General features: G+C 42.0%; 1 protein-coding gene across 3 annotated transcripts in view; it reads left to right on the top strand.

The window, feature by feature from the left end:
- The window catches only part of PPP2R2B (protein phosphatase 2 regulatory subunit Bbeta), a 416365-nt gene that overhangs the window by 7283 nt on the left and 381216 nt on the right, over positions 1-27866 (top strand). For 2 of the 3 annotated variants that reach the window (XM_024576833.4, XM_024576832.4), the window contains exon 1: positions 21107-21572. The exons of the other annotated variant lie outside the window; for it this stretch is intronic. In XM_024576833.4, the coding sequence (XP_024432601.1) occupies positions 21494-21572 (79 nt within the window). In that variant the 5' untranslated portion in view covers positions 21107-21493. Of the gene's footprint in view, positions 1-21106; positions 21573-27866 lie in introns of those variants that run through there. 3 annotated transcript variants of the gene reach the window in all.

Below are 27866 nucleotides of genomic sequence, written 5' to 3'. Positions count from 1 at the left end.
TGTTTTGCTCCACGGGCAAACCTTCTCTCCTTTCCCTCCTGCTGAAAAGATGACTAATATCCAGGGAGCACGAGGCCTTCTATTGATTCAGTTTTCTAATGACAGAAAAATATCAATTTGGTTGTGATGTGAGATGAGTTCCATGTACCCTAAACTAAAAGCTGATGACAGTGAATGACTTCCCAACGAAGAGGAGACCTCTAGCTAAAACATTTGCAAGGCTGCCTGACCTTTGCACTCATGTTTGAGAAATTCAGCGGTCAGAGGTGGGATTTTTCTGCTTCCATCAGTGAGTATGACACTTTGTCGTCACCAAAATGAGAAATATATGATTGGGTGGTCTCAAAGCAGTGTAAAGGCAACGGCCTTCTCACTTCATAGAAATAAGTCAGCAATGGACAAATAACCTTTCTTAGATGTCTGTTACATAAGTGGCACAGGCTGATTTAACTTCACCCCACAGATCTTAGACTCAGAGCTAAAACATGAGTCTCACTTGCCTCACTCTCACGGGATATTGGGTGTGGTGGCTATGATAAGAATTCCAGTTTCAGGAAGAAAAACTCTTGTCTTTGGGAAGAAGCTTTCTGGGTTAACGACCTCAAGCCACCAACATAAGATTATTAATCAGGCACTAATCCAAAACCAGGTTATCCCTAACTTTAAACTGGGTTCAGCTACCCAGTTAAGGACCTTAGGTCACCAGATGGTTTTTAAACCTTATTGTGCATGTGAATCACCTGGGGAATGTGTTAAAATGCTATGTCCAGGTCCCACCCTTAGAGAGTCTGATTTGGAATGTCTGGGATGGCATCAGTGAATTTGCTAATTTCACAGGCATCCCAAATAATTCTAACATGGGTTGACCTAAGAGTTACACTGAGAAATTCTGTTCTTTCTTTCCTTACATCAGAGGGCTGTGTGAGAACAGAGCAGATAAAACATCCGAGCCATGTTGAGTGCTTTTAAAGGAAACCAGAATGCCAAGAAATGGAGATAGTATGCAGCCCAATTCTCTGCCCCAGGAAGCTGAAGGGTGTGAGTGCCAAGCTTTCCCTCTGTGTGTCAAAAGGAAGCCCTAAATCTCCTCTTTGCATCCAGTCAACTACAAAGGGATTTCCTAAGCAACTTTACTTTGTACAGGGCTCCAGTCTGCTAGGAGCAAAATTGGTCTGATTAGAAAGAAGTTGCCAGGAGATGAAAGCATTTCTCCCAGCTGTGATGGGGGATGCCTTGATGGGAGATCTGCCATGTGCTGGACTCTGAAGGTGGCCTAGTGAGAAGTGGACACCCAGGAAGCTTGCAGGGAGAGCCCTGGGTTGGGGGCGGGGGATAGGGGGAGGGGCAGAGAGGCAGGTTCTGTGCACAGCACTGAGGTCAGACATCCTGTTCTCTTTGTAAGCATTAAGTAATTAAACATTTCCAAGCCAAGAAAGAGAAGAAGCTCCATGGCTGTTACTTCACCCTTGCCCTAATGCCAATCACTTTAAATGTGTTTGATGGGCAAATATTTACGGGGCACCTACTATGTGCCAGGTACTGGGTTGGGTGACCAAGACACTGTTGCTCCCTTCCTGTAAGCATTTACATTCTTCTGAGGGATATCAACAAGGGGATGTCAACTGCAATTAAGTGTGACTGTGGAAAGTGCTAGAAAGAGAGTGAGCCCCCCACCGACCCAAAGTGCAGTTAGGTAGGGGTAGCAGCAGGGAAAGTCTACTAGAGTAACTGACAGCCAGCTTGAGACCTATGGAAGAACTAGGACCTAGCCAGGCTTTTCAGTCCACAGACTCAAGTTATACTTAGGATTCAATTGTTCCTTTGGGCAAATTACTCCTCTTTCCGGCGCTATCTTGAAATGATGTTGACAGGCTTTGTGAACACAATCTTTGAAAGAAGTGCACAATGCCTGACCACGGTAGGATAATAATATTATGATTCTATTTAATCAAACATCATGGGCCAGATTCTATACCAATAACTTTTAGCATATCATCTCATTTCATCTTTGCCACAACCTTAAGATAGGAGGCCACATCACCTCATTTTATAGTGGAGGAAACTGAAACTCAGAAAGTGTAACAGCTTACGCCAGGCACACATCTGTCTAACCTCAGAGTTTGTGTTTTTAACCATGAAAAGTAGCACTCAGTGAATATCAGCTGAATGAACGGCCTTCAATAAGTAATACGTGTCAACAAACTAAAAAAAAATCATTATTATCTTTAACATAACAACAATGAATATTTTAGGAGAATAAAAGAGCTTATTCAAAACAATCCATTATAAAATATACATAGAATTTTTCTGCTTTTAACATATAAGGATCATTAATGTCCTATAGCCCCCATGGGAGATGACCAGAATAGGTTTTATAATTCCACAGTGCGGATACAAAAGATAGTTTAGATATTACAGATAATAGATAGATAATTACAGATATTAGACATTACAGATAATAGATAGATTAGTCCTCCTGGAGATGAGGAGATTAAAGGAGATATAATTTCAAATTGCCCAAGGTCTCATAGAGACCAGAAACCTAACTTCCAGATTCTAGCTCAGAGATTTTTCTATTCCTGACCTTCCACTCCACAACATGGATTGATGGCTTTGGGGTGGGGAACACTCTGTTTTAGAAGCACTGACTGTGCATTTCAACACTGGTTGACAACACTGGGTACCGGCCACAGGGAAATCCATCACTCAAGATGCTTTCAGCTGTGACAGAAAGATTCATCTCAAAATATCTGAAACAGAAAAAGAATTCTTATCCCTTCCTTAGTTCCACAAATATTTTCTAAGTATCTACTGTGTGCTAGAGATTCTAGGCACTGGAGTTTTGGTAGTGGGAAAGAAAAACAATAGATAAAATAGTAGAATGTAATATATAAGGGTGTACGTGTAACAGAGGAGAATAAGGCAAGGGTGCAGGGGTATGGGTATTCTCTGAAATAGAATGATCAGGACTTCATGCAAAGAAAATGACATCTGAGCAGTGATATGAACAAGACAAGAGATCAACTCATGTGGGTATCTGGGGAAAAGAGTTCCAGGTCATTAACAGCCAATGCAAATGCCCTGTGGCAAGAGCTTCCCTGGAGTGTTCAAGAACTAGACATGATGCTAGTGTGGCTTTAGTCAAGCGAACAAAAGGAGAAGTTGTGAGAGATGGAGACAGAAGGATGATGGCAGATGGACAGATGCAAGAAGGGGCCTTTTAGACCATCACAGTGAGCAGGACTTCTGCCTGAAGGAGGCTGAGAGCCACTGATTATAAAACACTCTTTCTGGCAGCAGGTCAATCACGAATGATAAGGCACCAAGGTCAGAAGCAAGGAGCCCAATAACGCAGTTATTGCACTAATCCCCTGTTTCATATAAGAAGTCCTGAGGCAGGCAGCCCCCCCCCCCCCCAAAGCTGATGAATTTCCTGGCTGAAGAACAGCATGGAGGCTCAGATGGTCCCCACCTTCTTGCCTTGCCGGCCTTGGGATTACAGCATTGTTCCAAGACAACCACTGCTGTTCTGGGAATCACACTCAGACAGACACAGCAATATCCAGTGAAAGGGCACTGGGATTTTTTTTCTAAATACAAAACAAGGAACGTTTTTCTCCCAGGTGCCTCCAGCAAATTTCTCTACATGCCTCTTGGCCTCAGTCTGAGTCATATGCCCACTTCTAGGTGAACACTGACAAGGAAAATAGGATTAGCTGAACTGGCCAGAACATATTAGGCTTGCCTCTGAGTTTGGTACAAGATTGCCACCCTGACGGGTGTGGCTCAGTGAATTGAGTGCCAGACTAAGAATCAAAGGGTTGCCAGTTCTATTCCCAGTCAGGGCACATGCCAGGGATGTGGGCCAGGTCCCCAGTGGGGGCGGGGGCGCTTGAGAAACAACCACATGTTGATATTTCTCTCCCTTTCTTTCTCCCTCCCCCTCTCTAAAAATAAATAAAATCTCTTTAAAAAAAGATTGCCATCTCTGAGGGGAGGAGGCCACAATAAACTCTGGGCCTTGCAGTAAGGAATGGGGGGCAGTTCCAAGTGGTCCAACAGTGTTTACCACAGGAAGAAGAGGCAGAGGGAGGGGTCAGTTGGCTTGCTCTAGGCAGAACATCTGGCTCAGGCAAGGCCATTGCCAAGGTTCCCTAGCCTGCCTTGAAGCTGGAGTCTAGGATGTGTGAGATTACTTGCCTTTTGATTTCTTTTTATGTTGCTAATTAAGCAGGCTCAGCATCATCCCACTAATTGCCTATGTTTTTGTTAATAGAATTTAAAAGCTGAGAATAAATAATTAAGCACATGGACTCTGCAGGGTGGTTCCTGGTTTTGTGCTTAATGTTTCAAGTAGGTCTTAGGCCTTTTTCTTCAGCACATTTATTTTTAATTTTTTAGGTAGAATTTTAAAAAAAAGAAAAGGAAAAGGTAGCTAATTTTATAAGAGTGGGGCTGGGGATGAGAATATTGAATTTCATTTATCCACTTATTCAGTAAATGTGTATTGGGAACCAGATGTTGGAAAGACAGCAGCACGCGAAATAGCCAGGGTCTCTGATTTTATAATTTCATATTCTAGTGGGTGAGACAGACAATAAAAGACACAAGCTTTCAAAGACACAAGATAACTTCAGATGGTGACATGGGCTCTAAAGAATATAAATGTGGTGATGCGGTGGCTGAGCAAGGAGAAGGGGCATGCTACATTAGATCATTGTTCTGTGAATGCTTTTCTAAAGAGGTGGCGTTTCAGTCGAGACCCAAATAATGAGTAGAAGCCAGGTTCAAAAGCCTTATTGGAAAGTAGACATAGGGCATAGTCAGTGCAAAGGCCCTGAGGCAGAAGCAATATTGGCATGACCAGAAGGAAGGCCAGAATGACTCGTGCGGTGAGGAGGAGAAAGATGAGGGTACAGAGGGGAGGATAGGCAGTGTCAGGTGAGGCATTGCAAGCCATGGTGAGCTCTTTGTGTTTCATTCCTGTTACAACAGGAAGCTGTAGAGGATGTTAAGCCTGATGTTTTAAGAACTAATAGTGCAGTGGAGGACTTTATAATTTGATACTCAAACAAAAGCCTAGGGCATTTCACTTCCATGGAGAATTCAGTAATATAACCTTCCTTAGAGTTGTTTTGCAAAAAAATTAACCCTCACCTTTAAAGTCAGACTTTTATGCTGTTTGTTTGTTTTGGGTTTTGCTTCCAACCTAGAGGTCTTCATACCTCACTTCTCATAGTTAAAATAAAAAATAAAAAATTGCCTGTGGCCTGGATCTCACTGTGGTATCTTTGTCTAGACCACAATGGGAACTTATAAAATTTCCGTTTTAGTCAGAGCCAGAAATCGCTTTTTGAGGCATTGCTGAGGTCACTACTCAGGAGCCCATGAAACTGACAATATTTTTCCAGGTTTTTTTTTTAAGAATCATTATTGAAACTGGAAAAGATACCGGCATTCAGGCTGCCTGTCACTACCAAACCCAATAAGCAATGACAGCGATTGAATCTTTATAGGCACTTTATTCAGATGGCCGGCAATCTTAGAAGATAGTGGGTTCACACCCTAACAGACCATCTTCCCTTCTCTTTCAAGGCCAGATTTTTTATACCAGGGAATGAACAAGGTGTGGTGAGGGCTTTGGGATTCAGGGAGGATTAGGTGAAAGAAGCTGCAACATTCCTGTCCTGGGCAGTCAGCTGTTAGCTGGGGCAGTGGTCATCTGTCTCTCCCTGGAACACAAAGGCCCGGATGCCTCCAGTTGTCCCCGGGCGGTAAACTTGAGCAGTGCCCCAGGAGGTGGGCTGTTTTCCCAGGAGCCAGGACCAACCTTATCTGTAGTTTCTGAAACAAAAGTTTAACAAATACATTACTTGCTAGGCTTATAACTTTTTACCTAAAATTTTCCAACTCTTGAGTCCCCTATCTTTATTACCTATTGTTTCAGGGGAAAACATTTTTTTTATGATTAGAACTTAAATCAACCTTTCCCCATATTTTTGCATAAGCCGTATCTCAATGTGTGCTTCTTCCTTTCCATCATTCATAAAATATACCAGGGAATTTCCGTGCTGACGGATTGAGACAAATGTGAGTTAAATAGTAATGATTTCCACATAGTGATATTAAGTGCCTGTTTTCCAAGGGACACTTAGGGTAATTTTCTATACAACTTACCATTCACCTATACTTCAGAAGTCACATTGCTGTTCTTTATTACTCCGTGAGTCATGTGATGTGCAGCTTCTCATCAGACGTACCTGAGACAGAATGTGTCTTTAAAAGTAATTTGCGGCTTGCCGAAGATAAGCTGTCTTTAAAAAAATACTTTTATTTATTAGCAACTTCAACCAGTTCATGAAACTAAAAATGAGAAATTCACAAAACTTATCCAAAAAACCCAGGTGTTACTTTTTAAATACTTGGGTTTTTTTCCCATAAAGTGATACCGTGTATCCCTATTAAAGACTTGAGGGTAGGGGGAGGAACTTATCTTAGTTAAGAACAGGGAACTCTGAACAGACAGTCTGGGTTTGAATCCCAGCGGCTGCCACTTGTCAATTTCCCCCTCTGCAAAATGGGGGTTGGGGATGGGGAATAGTTTCTTCTTCATAGACTCGCTGTGTGCAAATGACAATTAATCCATAAAAAGCACAGAACCTGATCCAGAGTAAATGCTAAGTAAACCTGAGCTATTATGCTGATTGAAAGCACAGATTACAACAAAGTAAAAATAGCCTGTCATTCTATCACCCAGATAATTACTTATTTTAATGTTTAGTATTTGACAAATTTGATAAATTTGTCTCAAAAGTAGTTTAAAATGTTCAGCAGACCCATGTGTTTATTAAAAAGATCACTTACACCTGGGTGCGTAGACAAGCCTCGTATCGGGAAGAGCAGTGAATATCTATAGAAGATTCTGGGCTTGGATTCTACAACAGAATGCTAAAGCAGTCAAAAGAAAATTGTAGATAGCTAACTGCCTCTACCTCCTCAACGCACATGAACAATTCATTAACACTCATTACTCCTAACCAAAAGTGTTATTTGTCCATGTGATGTTAAGAAATTAGGTAACTATTATTTGAACAATTTAAATTCATGGCATGTTGGAGTTTGGAGGAAACCAGAAGATTATTTCTAAACTTCCCATTTTATAGATGGAGGAACTGGGGTGCAGCGAGGAAAAGGGGGGACACAGGGACAGCTACAGGTCTACTCTTCTACATTACCATTAAGGTCCCCCCCAGCCAGCTTCCAGTGTGACATTATGGGGTTACATTAGCTCTCTGATACCCTTACCTGTGAAAAGGTACCATGCCCTTGTGGTCCCTGACCTTTGGCTACCGCACACCTGTTAGATGTTTCTGACTCCGTTGTAGCAGCCAATTGTTTTTCTTTCACCCAGACACTAAAACGTGTCCTCCCTGCCTGCAAATGGGTGTGTAAGTATCAAAGAAAGGAAGACAGGCACCCCTCCAAGGACCTCCTTGTGGGATTTTGTCTGACACTCAGGTTGATATCAGTAGTGTGGCTCAGTGCTCTGTAGTTCCTGATTATACCCCCACCCACCCTCAGCATCCTCTGAAACATTCTACATAAGCCGCTGACAGGTCCCAACGTCTCACAAGCAGGGGTGGCTTGGCAATGGAAAAAAAGTCATTCCTAGAAAATGCTTTCCAGAATTCCAATGAAGGCTTTAGGATATGGGACCATGTCTATCTTGTTTGCCTAATAGAGTACATGGAACTTCATAAAAATCTGATAAATTACACATTGCATAAAAATTGTAGCCAGCACCCAGCACAAGCAGCATTCCAGGCCCAAGGCTCTAGGTCTGTCCACTGCTTTCTAAGACCTCACTCCTTAGGTGAGGTAGTACAGGCTCCATAAATGCATGCGCAGGTCTGCACCCCAACTACGCAACTCTGAGTATGGCATTTAATCTCTCTGTGCCTCGGTTTCCTCATCTATAACATAGGGACAATCATAAAATCATCTACTTCAAGGGCCCTTGTGAGGATGAAATTAGCTAATACCTATAAAGTATTTACAGCACAACATGGAATATAGTTGGCATTCAACAAATGCTTGTTCTGTCTTTATTATTTACAGGGCTAATTTAATCATTATATTAACTCTGTGAAGGAGGTATTCTAATACCCATATTTCGGCTGAAGAAACTGAGATTCAAAAAGCTTAAATGATTTAGTGACCCCCCCCCCCAGAGCTATGATTTAAACTTAGAAGGTAAACACTAAAGTGAACAGACGTTTATATGTAGTGGTTCAGAGAGCAGGCTTTGGCGTCAGCCAGTTGAGTTCGGATCTTGGCTATCATTACTAGTTGTGTGCCCTTGAGCGGGCTCTTCTGAGCCATCAGGTACTAAGAATAATAGATCCTATATTTTCTTGTATATATATCTTGTCCGTAGTTAGCTCAGGGATTTGCACTCAGCAGGATCCCCATAAATATTCTTTCATTTTTGTTACCAGGAGCAATGGCCTTAGTCAACTCCAGTTACTGCCTCCAAAAGCCAAGGCAGGCACCTCAGAGCCATCCTTGAGTCTGCCTTCCTGACTTTCCTCAACATACGTGCTCATCCATTCTAAGACCTGTGTCATTCTTCTTCCTGAGTAGCCCAACCTTTTGAGTCCCTAGACTTCTTTCCCATCTATTGCCACGATCCTAGTTGGGATGCTATCTTCTCTTCTCTGGATATTAAAGTAGCCTTCTTAGTTTTCTCCATCCTCCTCCTCTTGCCTACCTCCACTCTATTCTTCATATTGAACCTGCAGCAGTATTTCTAGTATGCGTGCATGTCACTTGTCTCCCTAAAACCTTCAGTGGGCTTCACTGTTCTTAGGATATTCCCAGCCTCACTCACCATTTGTCTTCACGTGTTCTGTGCTCCATATTCCTTCCTGTGCCACATTCCCTCATCTCCAGCACTAGCCACATGCTCTCTGCTTTCCCAGAAATATTGTTCACCCTCTCCTTCCCTGGCAAATCCCTACTCATCATTCAGATCTGAGCCGTGGTTTCACTTTTCCTAGTAAGACTTTGCTGAGCATGGTGGCCCTTCTAGGAAGTCCTGGGTATTATCCATCAAAGCCCTTGCCAAATTCACTATAATATCCTTACTCCTTGTATGTTTCCTCTACTGGAACATAATTTTCATAAAGACAGGGCTATATCTAATGTGTCTCCTGCAACTACTTCTCATACAACTACAATGCCTGCCACACAGTGGTACTTCACAAATATTCCTTGAATATATGCATGCATGCATGAATGAATGAACTCCAGCTTTCCAATCAGCAAAGACCAATAAGACAGAAGACTAAGAAAATGTATTCTAGTGGCAAGAGTGATGTCTCTTACTGCTTCACTCAACTCCCTGTCAGTAAATTTGGTTGATGGGATTCCTTCAAATCTAAATTATTTATTGCAGAATGAAGCTGTCATTTTTCAATGTGCCAGTGTCACTGATTGCCTAAAGACTGAGGTTAGACCAGATGGCAATAACGTTGTATTTTTAAATTTGCAAAAACACTTATACAAATATTATTCCACTGGATTTACACACTGTGGGTCTGTGGGAGAGTGAGGTGAGGACACTGAGACCTGAAGAGTTACAGTTAGAAGTTACTTCTTACTTCTAATCAATGTATTACCTGCTGTCTTATGTTCAGTGAACGACGCCATTACCCCAGTGCTGGTCTCTGAGGCCATGTTACTATAAAGCAGTGGTTTTTCAGGTGTGGGGAGAGTGGGAGGAATTTTGCCCCCAGGGATATTCAGCAACAATGTCTAGAAACATTTTTTATTGTCACAATTGGAGTGGCAAGGCTTGTGACTAGCATCTAGTGGGTAGAGGCCAGGGATGCTGCTACACCTCCTCCAATAAGCAGGACAGACTCCACCCCAATCTTCACACACCCCCAAACACACACCCCAGCCTTACTCCCATCACCAACAAAGAATAGTCCAGTCCCCAATGTCAGTAGCGGTGAGGCTGGGAAACCCTGCTGCAAAGCAAAGCTTGGGGACTGAAATGACCAGGAGGCACACAAGGGTGCCAGTCTCTCCAGATGTGGTGACTAGTGAGCACATAGCCTGTTTAAAGGCATGAGCTTGAACTTCAACATGAATACTCTGTAGGCTGCGTGTGTGGTGTGGCACTCCCAGGAAATGCCTTCACTGAATGAGCAGGCCCTGCTTCAGACCTCAGGGCAACTGGAAAAACATTTTCCCCGCTGCTGCCTTCTGAGAGATGTACTATGATGGTCTCTCAGAATTCAGGGAAAACTGAGGATAAAAGTGTTTTCCAGAGAAAGCATTTAACCCAATCACTCAGATGTCTTTTCTTATATCTCTCAAGGATGGCTGAAGGGTCGGAAAACTGAGATCTTGACCCCTGGATTCATGGGCCAGGTTGCCTTAAAATCTTCTAATGTTCTCATTTGTCTACCAGGAAATAGCTGCCAAGTAGGAGGGAATGAGGCCAAAATAGATATCATGGCCAGAGAAGCCCGTAAAAATGTATTGTTTTTAACTCTTCATGTCTCAGTATATTGATTCCTTTTTCTATTATTCATGGTGTAATTAAAACTCAGAGATGCTCAGGAGGGAAGGCGATGGGGCCATTCCTTTTGAGGAACTGGAAACACATTCTGGATTTACTTTGAAATGATTTCTTCTTAGAGAGGCCTTGAGGCATTATTGAGCTCAGTCAAGAGGTGCTGAAGTCCACTATTTCCAAATGAAAGCTAATTAGTGCATAACCGAAACATAGATGCATAAATCTGCTTTATATATTTAAATTTGTTTTTAATTCCCTTACTTTAGAGTAACAGCGGAAAGAGTGAATTTGGGTTGTGAATAACTATATGGTAAAAATGGAAGGAAATGTAACGCTATTTCTATGTTCATAAAGTAGCATTAAGAAACATCTTACAAGGTGTTATATAAACTGACTAATAAATAGAAGTACCACTATCCCCCCAAATAATTCTTGAAGTTCCCTATCTTTAAACTATTGTTCTCATTGTTGCTTCCTACCAGAATGTTCTCCCACTCATATCTCCACATATTCAAATCTTCCCTGTTCTTCAAAGCCTGTCTCAAATGCCACCACCTCCAGGAAGTATTCTAAGGAATCTGACCCAATATCCCATTTTTTCTTTATTTCTTTATTTCTTATATCCCTGCTCACCTTTCCACTCTGTGCCTTATACATTTCTTCACTCCTACAGTCCTTGGCACTGTATCTTGGGAATAGTAAACTTTCAATGCATAGTGAGTCTCTAGGGGCATTATAGCTGCCTCTAGAGACTCACTATGATCCATGTCCCTACTCACCATTGATGAGTAGGGGCATGGATTTGGTTAGATCCTCCCCTCCCCCATAATTATTTCAGTCATTAGTAAACCTTTCTTTCCAATAGTTCAGAAGTAAGCTTGAGCAGCCCTGATCCAATGCCCACAAGTTCCAAATAAGTAGGCACAGAAGTGTAGTCTTATTCTAGGTACTCTGCCCTGCACTAGACTACAGGGGGCAGAATGTCAAATTCCTGTAGCCTAGGAAGCAGCCCAGCATCCAGATAGCATGGGGCAGGAGTGAGGTGTCTGTGTGGAAATCCTAGCTCCTCCATTTCCTTGAACTTGACAAGGTAATTAACATCTCTGGGCAAATTTCATCATATATAAACAGATAAAATAATATTTACCTAATTATAAGTTTTACAAAAGGATTAAATGAGATCATCTGGGTATAGGGTTTAGCAGAGTGACTAGACCTAGTAAGAACTCAGATTTGGGAGTTACTGTTAGTACTATTGTTATCATCTATTAAAATCAAGTCATATTTCTATGGCTTAGAACCTTAAAAAAGCATATTGTCTACTTATTCTAACATCTCTCTGTAAACTAGAAGAAGTGATTTGTCTATTTTTGGAGGTACTATATGAAAGTTAGTGTATAAAATTTGGTAGAAAATGTGCTTGGCTTTAGGATGGTTTTCATAATAGTCTTTTCAGTGAGAGCCAAAATCTGTTGTAACCAACCGGCTTTTGTTTCTTCCTTTGCTGCATGGCAGCATCTGCTCTACGTTAAGTCTGTTCTTCATCTACAAGGTCTCTTTAGTCTTCTGTGTAGCTGCCCACCATTCACTTGTTTTCGTCACGGGCCAGGAGAGCTGGCTGAGCCATGGGTGCAGTCTGCCAGTCAAAGATGGGAATCAAGTCTCTGCTGATCTCCCAGGTCCAAGGGATGCAGCAGTGAGCAGGTCAACACAATCTGTGTCCCCACCAAACTTAGAACAAATATTGAGTAAATAATAATTACTGTAAGATAATTGAATCGTTAATTAAATTATAAGAGGAAATTGCTTTGAAGGTCAGTTGCAGGCTACAGTGAGGTGGAGGAGAGGACCAAAATCATTTCTTGGCCAGCAACTTCTCTTTCAGGCTGAAATGTCACCTCCTCAGAGAAGCCTTTCCTGACCATCCAAGCAAAGCAGTCACTCTCTAACACATCCCTCACTTTATTTTCTTTATCTTACTGGTTTTTTTTAATTGCTTGACATACGACCTGATTAGTTTCAGGTGTACGATGTAATGAACTAATGTTTGCATGTATTGTGAAATGGTCACCACAAGAAGGCAAGTTAACATCCATCACCATTTATAGTGGGTTTTTTTTCTTGTGATGAGAACTTTTAAAATCTATTCTCTTACCAAGCTTTAAAAACAGGATCCAGTGTAAATAATGCCCCTTTTTTATTACAAAATCATAAGCATGTAATTCTGTAACATAACAATATCACACTCAAGCATACCATATAACATTTTAGGTTAAATGTTCAAATTAAAACTATAAATTATTGCACCCATGTAATTATCCCACCAACTACACTCAAGCAGGCCTTACTTTTGCCAGACCCTGTATACAATACAATTTTATTAACTATAGTCACCATTCTGTATATTACATGGCTTATTTACTTTACAGCTGAATATTGGTACCTCATGACCTCCTTCATCCATTTTATACACCTCTAACCCCTGCCTCTACACCATCCACCAATCTGTTCTCTGTATCCATGATTCTACATAAAAGCAAGGTTTTATGGTGTTTGTCTTTCTCTATCTTATTTCACTTAGCATAATGCCTTCCAGTTCCATCCATGCAGCTGCAAATAGCAGAATTTTATTCTTTTTATAAAATGGCTGAATAATATTCCATTATATATACATACTGCATTTTCTTTATCCATTCATCCATTAATGGACACTTCGATTTTTTCTATATCTTGGCTCTTGTGAATAATGCTGCAATGGACGTGAGGGTGCATATATCTTTTCAAATTAGTGTTTTTGTTTCTTTTCGATAAGTACCCAGAACTTGAATTGCAGGATCATTATTTTCTGTCTACCCTGTGAAAAAGGCTCATTGATGTATACTTACTTGTTGATTGTCTGTCTCCTTCTTGTAGAATGTAAATTCAATGAGCTAAACCTCAATCTACTACTTACTGCTGTATCTCCGACATCAAGAAGCATGCCCAGTGTTTAATGGCTGCTAAAAACATTGTATTGTATGAATGAGTGGATGAGCTCATCAAAAAGAGGTTCCTTTTTCTCCAGATGGGAATGGGTCAAGTTGTAAACTTCACACATTGGCTGAAGACTATGGGGAGCATGATGCAAATAATATCAGAGTTCTCGTTCAGTTCAACTCAATTCAATCAGGCACATACTTATCAAATTCCTATTACGCACCAAGCAGTGGAATCGGCAGAGAAAAATCAAAGCTCTACCCTCCTGCCAATTAGAGTCTGGCATGGGAATTATGCTCTTATCAGCAATTATCAAAGTAATTGAATAGCACTTTATGTCACACAGAATTCTAAGCATTTTAATGAATTATTTTATTTGTTCATCACTATGGCCCTACATGTTAGGAATGATCATCATACCCACAGAAGAGGGCAGGTATTTTATGTAACCTTTTTTTAGATTTTTATTTATTTTTTAGAGAGAGGGGAAGGGAGGGAGAAAGAAAGGGAGAGAAACACTGATGTGTGAGAACATCGATTGGGTGCCTCTCATACACACCCCAACCTGGAGCCTGACCTGCAACCAAGACATGCACCCTGCCCAGGAATCAAACCAGCAACCTTTCACTCTATAGGACAACGCCCAACCAACTGAGCCACACAGGTCAGGGCTTATCAACTTTTTTACTATGGATTGCTTAGCACCATGTATTTTTTTATATTTTTATATATAGGTTGCTTAGTACCTGGTCTGAGTAGGTATTCAACAAATAGCTTCAATAATAAGTGTTTTGAAAGGGGACAATAGTGTCTGAGAGTCTGTAACAGGAGGATTTGACCCAGTCCTGAGGCATTAAAAGATTAAGAAGGATGAATTGGTTATTACAGAATAGTCATGGGGATGTAAAGTAGAACACAGGGAATATAGCCAATGACATTCTAATAACTACACATGGTGTTAGATGGGTACAAGATTTATCAGGATGACCACTTAATAAGTTATATGATGTCTAATCACTGGGGTGTACACCTAACACTAATATAATATTATATACCAACTGTAATTGAAAAATAAAAATGATTTAAATTGTAAAAAAAAGGAAACCTCTCCCTAAAGATGTGAGATTTTATCTAAGACTTAAACATGCATAGAAATATTCCTTGTTTTGATGAGAGTGAAGACCTGGGCAGGCTTATGCTGACTGATTTTATGTAAGCTAACTTGTTTCTCTCCCCTGGGGTTTAGTTTCCTTCTTAGCAAAATAAACTGTCACGATGAAACTTCCCCAAAGGAGGTAGAACTGTCAGAGTAACTCCCCAAAGAGTCCGGCCTCAATGAGAGCAGGCGACAGGGATGGCACGGGTGGGGACAGGCTGTTGGAAGACCCCAAGGCTATTGGTCCCCAGACCACGGCTGCAGCTGGGACTATGATGGACAAAAGAGATTGCTTCTGATCTCCTAGGAGGTCAGTCTAAAGAAAAGGTTGGAACAGCCTGGTCCATAGTGCCACACTCAAGAATCTCCCAAATCTGCTGATTTATTGCTTATTTTTGCCATTTGATGTTAAAATCTGGCATGTGGAAGTCATCTGGGGAATTTCTTTTCTCTGGGCTCTGCCCTACCAGACTCCAGGACCCTTCTCACATGGCACCTAAAATGGGTCACCTTTATCTTTCCCTCCTCCTAGGCTTCTGGTTTCCCTTTCAGAGCACTCTTTCTACTCTTCGGCCTCCCTCCAGGCACTTCTGCCATTGCCTGAGAGCCTCCCCTCTCCTTCTAAACACTCCTTCCTCTCCTGGTGGCCCTGCTCTTATCTGTGATGACATTAGGTATATCGTAGTCTAATTCCACTAATGGAGTTAATGACTGCTAACTGTTCATTTGCTATCCCTCCCAGAAAGGTAATTGCTTTTTAACAGGAGCTTTTTGTAAGAAATGCCTAATGCAAACACAGGGCTCTCCAACAAGGACCCTTTGGGGGCTCTATAATCCTAACAATCTTTTCAGAAGCTCTTCCTGCTCTCATAGCTCTGCTGTTGCTGTATCATAATAGTTTATTAGTATTTCTTTTTCCTGCAGTATGCACTCCTTGGAGCAGGGGCGGGATCTTATATTCTGTACCCCTGTCACTCAGCCTAATAAAACATCAGGGTGGTGACAAATTGTTGGACACAGTGATGACACAAATGATTTAGGACAAGGTATTTGGACGACTTTGTTACTCTGACCCTTCAAGCCAAAGTGTGAAATTAAATACTTTACTCCAGAGGTTCTCAAACTTTAAAGTACAAATCACTTGAATTGTTAAATCTGCAGATTCCTTGTCTACTCCCAGAGAGGCAGTGAAATCTGTGTTCTTCACAAGCTCACCAGGTGAATTCAGTGTGAAAACACTCGATCTCCTCTGGGGGCTGATTGTCTTTGGGTAAATGATCCTCTTCACCTGTTCTCTTTTCTGTAAAACAAGGTTGTTCAGAGAATCAAAGAGAAAAAGATGCAAAAGCATGTCCAAACAGTAAAAATGATCCAGGGCAAACCACTTGCATCAGAATCACCTCCCTGAGAAAAATTTCATGTTCCCTTTTTAATCCTCAAGCTAGGATATGATTTTGTTGCTTTTAAGAGAGAGAGGAAGAAAGGGAGGGATGGATGGAGGGAGGGAAAAAAAGGGAGAGGGAAAGAGAGAGAAACATTGATGTGAGAAAGAGTGAGAGAGAAAGAAAGAGAGAAAGAAGGGAGAAGGAGAGAGATAGAGAAACATCGATGTGAGAAACATTGATCTATTTTGTCCTTGTACTCGTCCCTCAGGGGATCAAACCTGCAACCTTTTGTTGTACAGGACGTCCCTGCAACCAGTCAAGCCATCCAGCCAGGGCAGGAATTTCATATTTGTTCTTTCAGCCCTTGTCTGTTCTGCATCCAGGTAGACAGGGTACCTAGGCCTGGCACTCACTCTGTCATTTGAAATTGGGATTGGAGAGGTCTTCATTGAGGTCAAAAAGTGCAGGCTGCTTTGGAGTGGCCCTTTGGAAGCTGGGTGCTAGCCTCATTGCTCTTTTCTCTCTAGGGAGGAGGCAGAGTTTTTGTTTTGTTTTATTTTGTTTTGTTTTCAGGATTTGGGGATTTTTTACCCTGAGTTCTTTGAAGATAATTGTGGGCAGTATCATCAGTGATTTTTTTTTCCCTCAGAAAGTATTTTCTCCCTCCAGAAGTATTTACTAAGTGTCTACCACTGACTCAGAAGGTATTTACTAAGTGTTTATCTTATATCTAAGACTGAAATATGAAAAGCTGAAGCAAGCCTATTCATGAATTCCATAATATCTTTGCTTGAATAATATATTATTTTTGCTAAAAGAAATATCCACAAAAAAATATAAAACTTCTTTCAGAAGCTGCCTCCTGTATATTATATTCATCCATTCACTCAATCACAAATACTGGTTGAGTATCCAATTTGTTCCAGGCTCTGGGGGAGGCACTTGGGGTACAAAGATGAATTAGGCATTGATATTGCCCTCAACCAGTTTATAATTTAATTATTTAGACAAGACAGGTAAGTAAATGCAATAAGATACTGTGATTAAGGGCTGATATTAGTGATGTAGACAATATGTAGGAAACATTTGAAGCACTTACGTTATTCTAGGTACTGTGCCAAACTCTTTGTATGAACCATCCTATTTTGCCCTTAAAATATCATTTAAGATTCTATTATTTTTATTAGATATGTAATGAGGCTCAGAGATGTTAAGTGAGTTGCCCAAGGTCATACTGCAAGTCAATATCAAAGGCAGGCTTAACCCCTGGCTGGCTAATTGTAGCACCACCCTCTTAACCACACCTTCTCTTTCCTGCTCTGAGGTTGGTATTGACCATAGCTTCGAGAAGCCAACAACAGTAAGAACAACATGGATAGTGACAGTTTACCAAGTGTGTACAACATGTCAGGTGCTTCATGTGCTTATTTTCTTACTTCCTCCAAGAATACAGGAGGAAACCCTTGTTGTTCCCATTTTATAGATGCAGAAACTGAGGCTCACAGGTATTAAAGTTTTGTTCACATCTCCCCAACTGGTAACTGAAAGCACTGAGATTCAAACTTGGGTCAGGTTGACCCCAAAGTTCACAGTCCTTCCACTTTGCTGATCAGGGGTTGAACGTTTAGCATCTCTCAGAAAGACATCTTTGGATATGCTCTTCTGTTGTGAGTTTGGGATATACAGTGAAGCAGACCACTTAGGCGTTGTTTAAACGGGTACCTTACTTGGGGTAGCCCACCCTGGCTAGGTCTCTGGGTCTAAGGAAGTGCTGGATTATATGATTATCGGTGGGCTAAATGTCCTCTCCTTGCCAGTAGTTGTCATCATGTCACAATGATCCAAAAGTCAAAGAGAAAGTACTTTATATTGGGAGAGTCAATTTACAGTAAAATGGCCTGGACTGTCATCACCATAACTATTTTATGGTGTAAGTCTTTGCTCTCTTGGGCAGACCAACACATGTCTACCATGTTGTTAGGTATTTTTGTAGAGAACAAAGCCCATAAAGGCTTAAAAATTATTCTACCAGTTTTCAAGACACGGTTTTCTATTAAATCTTATTTTTAAAAAATCCACTCTGGAGCTTCCAGCCAAGATGGAGGCATAGGTAGACACACTGTGCCACCTCACACAACCAAAAGAAGGATGACAACAACAATTTAAAAATAAAAAACAACCACAACTGACAGAAAATCAAACTGTATAGAAGTCCAACAACCAAGGAGATAAAGAAGAAACATTCATCCAGACCGGTAAGAGGGGTGGAGATGGCAGCCTGGGTGCACAGGACATGTGGCAACATGGCCAGACCCAGAGATGTGGCGGATTGTGGGACAAACGGGGAAGGCAGTGTGACCCCTAGCAGACTCCATGGCCCCACATTCGCACATAGATAAACCCAGAGGGCCGGACCCAGAGAGGTGGCGGATTGTGGAACGAATGGGGCAGGCTGTGGAACCTCTAGCAGACCCCATGGCCCCACATTCGCGCATAGATAAACTGGGAGGAATAGTGGGGGAGCAAAGCAGACCGCACATCCCAGGGCTCCAGCTCAGGGAAATAGGGCCTCAAACCTCTGAGTGAAAACACCCATGGGGGTTGAGGCAGCAGCAGAAGAAACTCCCAGCCTCACAGGAGAGTTCGTTGGAGATACCCACAGGGGCCTAGAGTGTGCACAAGCCCACCCACCTGGGAATCAGCACCAGAGGGTCCCAATTTGATTGTGGGTAGCAGAGGGAGTAACTGAAATCTGGCAGAGAGTGGAGCAGGCGCCATTGCTCCCTCTCGGCCCCTCCCCCACATACAGCGTCACAGCACAGCGACCAGCGTTACCCTGCCCCAGTGAACACCTAAGGCTCCACCCCTTTACATAACAAACATGCCAAGACAAAAAAAATGGCCCAAATGAAAGAACAGATCAAAGCTCCAGAAAAAATACAACTAAGCAACGAAGAGATAGCCAACCTATCACATGCACAGTTCAAAACACTGGTAATCAGGAAGCTCACAGAATTGGTTGAATTTGGTTGCAAAGTAGATGAAAAAATGAAGCCTATGCTAAGAGAGACAAAGGAAAATGTACAGGGAACCAATAGTGATGCGAAGGAAACTGGGACTCAAATCAACGGTGTGGACTAGAAGGAAGAAAGAAACATCCAACCAGAAAAGAATGAAGAAACAAAAATTCAGAAAAATGAGGAGAGGCTTAGGAACCTCCAGGACATCTTGAAACGTTACAACATCTGAATTATAGGGGTGCCAGAAGGAGAAGAGGAAGAACAAAAAATTGAAAACTTATTTGAACAAATAATGAAGGAGAACTTCCCCAGTCTGGCAAAGGAAATAGACTTCCAGGAAGTCCAGGAAGCTCAGAGAGTCCCAAAGATGCTGGACCCATGGAGGAACATACCAAGGTACATCATAATTACATTAGCCAAGATGAAACAGAAGGAGAGAATCTTAGAAGCAGCAAGAGCAAAGGACACAGTTACCTACAAAGGAGTTCCCATAAGACTGTCAGCTGATTTCTCCAAAGAAACCTTACAGGCAAGAAGGGGCTGGCAAGAAGTATTCCAAGTCATGAAAGGCAAGGACCTACATCCAAGATTACCAGCAAAGCTATCATTTAGAATGAAAGGGCAGATAAAGTGCTTCTCAGATAAGGTCAAGTTCAAGGAGTTCATCATCACCAAGCCCTTATTATATGAAATGTCAAAAGGATTTATCTAAGAAAAAGAAGATAAAAAATATGAACAGTAAAAATGACAGCAAACTCACAATTAACAACCACACCTAAAACAAAAACAAAAGGAAACTAAGCAAACAACTAGAATAGGAAGAGAACCAATGGAGATCACATGGAGGGTTGTCAACAGGGGAGAGAGAGGGGGAGAGAGGGGGGAAAGGTACAGAGAATAAGTAGCATAAATGGTAGGTAGAAAATAGACAGGGGGAGGGTAAGAATAGTATAGGAAATGTAGAAGCCAAAGAACTTATATGTATGACCCATGGACATGAACTATAGGGGGGGAATGTGGGAGGGTGGGAGTGGCAGGATGGAGTGGAGTGAAGGGGGGGGAATGGGACAACTGTAATAGCATAATCAATAAATATCTTTTTTAAAAAAACATTAAAATAAACCACTCTGGGGAATATTGGTTTTCTTTTACAGGCCATTTAAATCATTTCCTTGTGGCCCTGAATGAGGCACAAAAGACATTTGCCTCTTTCTCTTCATTATATACAATAGTGTCTTTGAAAAGACTTATAAATCCCAAACCAATGCCTTCTGCTTTGCCTTCTAGTGATAAGGCTTCCAAAGTTATTACTATTTCATGGGTCAAAACCAAACCAATTCCTCAATCCAAGTTACCTTCATTTGGGGGGGATCCTATTTTTTAATATTCATTCTCTCTCTCTCTCTCTCTCTCTCCCCTCCCCACCCCCCTCATTTGAATCTCAGTGAGACTTTGGGTAAAGTTGTGTAATCAATCCTTGATCAACTTACTTTTTCCATGTTTTCATATGCCATCAGGGTGCACGGGTGTGTGAAGGGTTGGCTTTCTCAGGCTCAGTCTCTATTGTTGTCCTGTGACTTTAAACTTGGACAGCAAATAACTCAAAACCAACTTGTTTCTGTGGCGTGAGGGCCAGCAGGAAGGAAAAATCAGCCGTAGTGGAACACAGAATCTGTCTGTTAGCCCTGTGTCACTGACTGCTCAACCCAGCTTTAGGCTTCACCTAAATGATAAATGGTCCTATTGTTTGGGTTTAGTATTTAAAAAAAATAGAACTAAATCTAGATTAAGCAAGGACAGAGACCCACTTCATTGCACTGTACTTTAATATTCCTGAGACCCATGGCATTACGGGTGGCTCCTTTTAACAGCCGTCGTTCTCCAGGGCAGAACACTGTGCTGCCTTTGTTTCATCTGATCTTTCCACTAAATAAGAGATGGTCACTTATCCTCACTACTCCCATATCCTGCTGGATTTCTATTGCTAAAAGAGAAACTGACCACACGGGAAAAGGTAGAGGTTTCAGGCAGGGCAGTTCCATGTGTTTATAGGCAGGACTGACTTACTCAGCAAATCCTGCTCAGAGGAGCTGCAGCCAATGAAGAGCCTATATCCCGGCTTGCTTGGGGGCTTCTGAGTTTGAGCTGCATGCAGAAATGTAAGGCAGTGCTTCCTGGCGCTGATGGCAAAATGGGACCCAGCTCCAGTTATTCCTCAGGCTCCCCAGCTCTGCAGACCTGGGAGAGAGCCGACACAACACACATATCGGTGATGTAGCCAGCTTTAAAGGCCGAGAGAATCCTTATGGATTCAGGAGACTGGTTTGTTATTTAGATTTTTATTTTTTATTTTTTTCTGTTTTGGAAGATGAAATGCTTCTCTCGTTACCTGCCTTACATCTTCAGACCTCCGAATACCATCCTCTCTTCCAGCTGCCACACGGAAGGTACAGACCAGAGAGGGAGAATGTCTGGGTGGGAGGGAAAAAGTGGGCTGGTGTATGACTTCCCACAGGCTCTGCTGATACTGTTTTCTGTAGCTACTGGATGCTGTCATTTCTGGCAAAAGCTGGGATCTGACAGCTTAGATCTGCTTCTAGAATAACTCTGTCTTCTTACAAGGAAAGGGAAGTATTTGCTGAAAAGCAGGATAATGTTGCAAAGATGATCTTTTCAAAGCTCATACAGCTGATGAGAAAAAATTCACAAATATTTTGCCAATTTCCCTTGTTCTACTTAACATGCAAACAAGTAATTGGAACTAATGTTAAGGGGAAAAAATTGCTGTAGTTGCTGCTACATACGTTTATCCAAGCTCTCTGTTTTTGTCTCTGTCTGTTTAATAACTTGGTGCCTGCCCAAGAAAGCAATTAGCAAAATAGAATTAGCTCACTCCACTACGGTAGAGTGCCGATCATTGGATTGGTTTGCTCTGAGGCTGTACTTGGGTTGCAGAACAGGAAGAACAGAGCTGACTCTCAGCACTTACTGGCAATGTGGTCCATGGGGGTCTGGAGTTAGGGCCTTAACACAGAGGTGAGCTGAGCCTGGTGCCAACACCCCCCAGTACCTGGTCCTGCTGCCTTCTAACCTAGCATGATATGCATAGATGTGTGTGTGCACTTCTGTGTGAGCATGTGTGCCTTGTAAACACTCCAGCCACTGCAGCTTTCAACATTTCTAGAGTCATTAGCTGCTCATGCATCTTCTGGATGTGATTTGCCTGTCTCTTCAGATATGACACATCCTTGGGAAAAGGGCAGTTACAAGACAAGCAGCCGTTTTTCAGCCTTAGGGGTTGTCCTACAAGAGGTATTGGATTGAAGAGGACTGAGGATAGTGAGGGGCTGCCATACCACCCCAGGCCAAACCACGCTCCCCTGGAACTGAACTTGTGTTTCTCATCCACAGAATGGGAGCCTGAGAGTGGGAGCTGTGTATATAAAATGAGAGAAACAGTTGTCATACCATAAGGTGACTTTTGATCAGTATCCCCAGGAAAAAGGAGTAGACATTTGGGATCAACCTTGAATTGAGACTGAGGATGGTACTTTTCATAGACATTGATATTTCATAGGGTTTTTTTTCCAACTGGATATTTCCCTTAAAAACTTTATCAGTGGCTAAAGGGATGACCCATTGAGAGATCTTTCTTCCCCCATAGAGAGGAACTTAGTGAGTGTCTATACATATTGGGGAGGGGGGCAGGGGGGCAGGGGTAGAAATCTCTAGGGGAACTTTCCAAATATGAAAGATCTAAACTCATATAGGAAGCTGCCTAGATAACTATTCTGCTACTTCTGATTGGTCCCCTGTCCTCTCCTCCCAATTTAGACTTTGAGAACCCAAACATTTGGTCTACTCAATTGCTATTTTGTATATTAATCAAACTAAAGATTTTCTCTCATAGAGACAAAAACAGCAAAACAAGGACTTTCTTGAACTGTTTTTCAATCAAATTTAACTGATTTATTCCATCAAAATGAAAATTCCATTTTATCCATGACAAAACAAACAATCCCTGATTCGTCAACCATCACCAGTTTTAGGAGTGGGGGTGAAGAGACAGAGACATGTCTTTAAGTTTGTCGTAAACCCAGTGAAGGCCATGGGCAAGGACAGCAGCACCTGTCAATCACTGACTTCATGGGGGAGGTACCAGGGAGTAGTAGAAAGGCATGAGTTAAATACCAAGAAATCAGGGCCAAGTCACTTAATGGCTTTATGTCCAATTCCAATTTTATCTGTAAAATGAAAATAAAAAACCTGCTCTCAGGATATTGAGAATTATATGTGATAATTAAAACCCTCCAAAAAGCTTGCTATATGATAGAGGCTATTTATTTTTGAGACCCGTGTCCCACACACTTTCTTAGATATTCATTTTCTTTGTTTATTACACTATCTTTAGCAATGAGTCATTTTCTCAAACACATCACACTGTCACTAAAAACCAGTTACACTTATTTAGAGTTTGAGGAGGAAAATATGTCAGGATGAATCTGAGTTTGCATTTTTCTTTTTATGTTATCAGCATCATGTCACTGTGTAGTCTATTTTGGAAAAGTTATGGCTGGGAACTTCATATTTATTTAATTGAAAAAGTGGAGAATGAATAATTTGTGGATATCCCTGAGAAAATCAAATACGTACAAATGACTCAAACAATCCCCTTAAAGGTAATTCTAGAACAACTGTATGAGTTTCAACTGATTCCTGGGCTTTTCAGGGGGTGGAACCATCCTACCCCCTGAAAAGACTTGGGTTGCCCTCTCAGCTTTGTCTTGACATTGCTTTTTTTTTTTTTTTCAATACCGGAAGATCCCAGGCTTTGAATTCTAGCTGTACCACCTGCCAACTGGGTAATGTTTGGTAGTTACTTAACCTCCCTGTGTCTTGGTTTCCTCATGTGTGAAACACGGGTACTGATACTCCATTGGGTAGTTGCAGAGGAATACACTCAGAATGCCATCCACAGGGTGATGGTGGCAATGATGATGATAATAATAATAATCAGCCCCCACTTGTATTGCACTTACTATGTCTAAGACATTACTAAGCATATTATATATAGTGACTCATTTGTACATAGGGTAAATCAACAATATGGACTCTACAGATATTAGTTCTTTTTCTCAGCCCTTAAGCCTGTTTCTTCATCCATAGAGAGAAACTTGGGTTCTCCATGTTGTAGTCAAATAATTTTTGGAAATACGATTATGTTACCACCCACTGCCCCAAACACACGTACACTTAAAACCTCTCAATGTCTTCCCATTGCCTACAAGCCCTATGTATTCTGACCCCTGCCTGATCTCACACACACAAGCCGTCTTTGGTTTCTCAGTATTTTCCCTCCAACCACAGTGTTTGGAGATGGTTCTGTCTTCCCTGGGCCCCATTTCATGTTCACTGTAGCCCTCAACCCTCAGCTCAAGCTGAGAAGCCGTCCCTGACAGTCTGGGTTGCTCTACGTCAAAGGACCCAGTATAGTTCGTGGGTGGTGAAAAGACTGATGCAACTGTTAACATCCGTTTCCCCTAGACTGAAAGCTTTGTGGGAGAAGAGGCCATGTGTAATTTTGCTCTCTCATACCCCCAGTGCTAGCACAATACTAGGTACTTCATAGACACATCACACATTTTTATTGAATGAGAAGATGACACACACCAAGGCTATTGTACAGATATATTTTAAAAACCCCTGTGAAAAGCATTCTGCAAAGCGTTAACTCCTACATGAGTGCAAGTTGTTTTCACCATTGCCAGTTGGGAGCTTTTTGTGGTTATACTCAAGGGGACTGGTTTTATTTCCACACTCTATTTTAACTTGCAATAAGAAGACACATGGAAGGTTGTCAATAGGGGAGTGGGAGGGGGAGGAGGGGGAAAGGTACAGAGAATAAGGAGCATAGATGATAGGTGGAAAATAGACAGGGGAAGGGTAAGAATAGTGTAGGAAATGTAGAAGCCAAAGAACTTATAAGTATGACCCATGGACATGAACTATGGAGGAGGAATGTGGGAGGGAGGGGGTGGGCGGGATGGAGTGGAGTGGGGGGGGGAAATGGGACAACTGTAATAGCATAATCAATAAATATATTTTAAAAAAGAAGAAGATACCAACAGAAAAAAGAAGGACAAGTAAATCACGCAGATGTGCAAACAGGGCTTTGAGAAGACAGGTGGCCCGTCTTCTCTTCTCGGTGAGCCTCATTAAAGGAGCACAGAGCTCCTTCCCTGTGGTAGGGAAGGATTCAACCAGCAAGAAGGTTTCAGGATTCGAGGAACAGAATCCCAATGCAGCCACAAAGGAACCCTTCCAGCTAGGACAGAGGGGATGGGGTGACCCTCAGGAAGGAGGGAGCCAGGGAAGTAGGAGGAACCTTGCCTGATATTGTGCAGTGGACCTCATTTGGCCCCTGACACGAGAGGCTATCTAACAAATGCATGAAGGCACTTCCTTTTCCTAAAAGCACAAGGGCGCTGTGCTTTGCCACATGCCATTTCCTCTCTCTGAGCTTTGTCGTGTGTCCACACTGCCAATCCCTCTGCAACCTTAAAAACTCAGCCCAAGTCAAGTCTTTCTAGGAAGTCTTCCATAGCAGCTCCAAAGATAAGAGTTACTGTGTTGAGTCACAGGAGCCCCGATCACAATGGGAAGAACAAACTTGGGGGGAAGCAGAGAGGCAGCCAGGCCTGTGGATCACTGGCCATGTGCTGAGGGTCGTGCCTATGTCATCTCATTTGCTCCTCACACTCTCTGTTGTACCAAATGCTAGTATCTCCATGATACAGGTGAGGAAGCTGACACACACCTGACTTGCCAGAGCTACAGAGAGTAAAATGGCAGAGCTGAGACTCAAGTCCAAACTATCTGAATCAAAAATCAGTTTTCTTAACCTTTACTTTGAATGTTTATTTCTGACTCTCACTGTGAGAACAGCCTTCAGATTATAGTAAAACAGTCTGTTAACACATCTGTCTCCTGGTGGCCAGGAGCAGCTCGGGCACATGGATCTGCCCTCTTGGTTTTCATTCTCTTCATCATGCTTAGCACAGAGCTGGATTCTGAGTAGATGCTCAAGAAATTCTTCCTCAATGAAGGATAGGATGAGACAGTCAATACACAAATTCTTGTTTTCTTTCACTCATGTTCCTTCTGGAGAAGGAGAGTTCTGGAGACAGAATATTTTTCAATGACACCCAAAAGCAGGCTTGGTGGAAGTCTACAAGAACACACACACAGAAGAAAAAATACACACTTTTCTACCTCAAATGCCATAAATAATAATAACTAAAACATACAACGCTTCTCTCTGCTAGGCACAATTGCACTGTGTGTAAATGGATGTGTGTACCAGTGTGTGTGTTCCTTACAACAATCCTGTGAGCTCAATACTGTTATTATCTTCATTTTATCTGTGAGGAAACCAAGACAGAGAAGTTAGGTGACTTGTCCAAGGCCACACAACTGTTAAGTGCAAGGGTTAAAATTAGAACCCACGAATTCTGATTTGGAGGTGGATACTGAGAAAGGATTCATGGTTATATTTTGTGCCTTTGTATGTATTTATGGAATTCTTATTTTTCACATTTTTGGAACTCTCAGCCCCTTCCCCCTATTTAGAACCAATCCACTCTTCAGACCCACATCAAATGCATTTTCACCCACAGCTTTCCCTGATGACTAATTTTCTCATCGTCACAAATACACACCGATGTTTAAGGTCTATCCTAAATGCATATTGTGACTCGCTGTAACAAGGAAACAATATTATACCACCGGAAGGGGTTGTTCTAAGGACTGAGATAAAATCTCACTTTGTTTGACACTGCTTACATATACATTTTTTTTTACATTTTTATGTACAATAGATGAATTGTCCCTGCTTTCATCCAAGGCCAACCCCCCACTTGTGAGCTGGTCCCCATGTCTGACCATATTCAAGCCCCTCCCTCTGCATTTGTCCCCTCTCTCTGTTGTCACCAAGTCTTTCCTCTCTACAGGATCATATTTGCAGTCCCCAAGCACGCTGTGAGTCATTTCACTTTTAAAACTCATCTTATGCTCCTGTGTCCCTCTCCAGCTACTGCCATTGATGCAGATAATTGCTGCTTCATTCTTGAGTTTCTTGTCTTGGTCTGAAGGCCCACATTTTTTCTGCTTCTTTCTCCCTCACTGGCTGGTCCTTCTCAGACTTTCCTGCTGGTTCCTTACCATCTTCCTGAACTGTAAATATTGTAGCCCAGGGCTCAGTCCTTTCACTAATCTGTGCGTGCTCCTAGGTGATCTCAGACAGTGCCATGGTCTTAAGTGTCATTTATTCCATTTATATCTCCAGCTTCAACCTCTCACCCCAAATGCAGACTGTGCATCCAGCTGCCTACCGACATTCCCACTGGAATGCATAGCAGAGATCTCAAAACAGAACTCCTGGTTTCCTCTCAAGGAAAACCCTGTTTGTCCAGCATGCGTCTGTCTCCAACTCAGTTACATGAGAACTACATTCTCCTGATTACTCAAGCCAAAGACCTTGGAGTCATCCTTTATTTCCTTCTTTTTTCATATCCTTCTTCCAATTCTACAGTTAATCCTCTGGGCCTGACCTCCTGAAAATATCCAGAATCCAATCATGTCTTATCACAGCCACCACTCAAATATTCTTTATCAGAGAGGCCTTTCTTGGCCTTCCTATCTAAAATCAATCTCTCTCCCTCTCCTTCCTCAGTTATTTCTAT

Source organism: Desmodus rotundus, chromosome 6 (genome assembly GCF_022682495.2).
Source record: "Desmodus rotundus isolate HL8 chromosome 6, HLdesRot8A.1, whole genome shotgun sequence".
Lineage (NCBI taxonomy): Eukaryota > Metazoa > Chordata > Mammalia > Chiroptera > Phyllostomidae > Desmodus > Desmodus rotundus.
The sequence above is the reverse complement of the archived record's forward strand: the minus strand, read 5'-3'. Positions and strand labels throughout refer to the sequence as shown.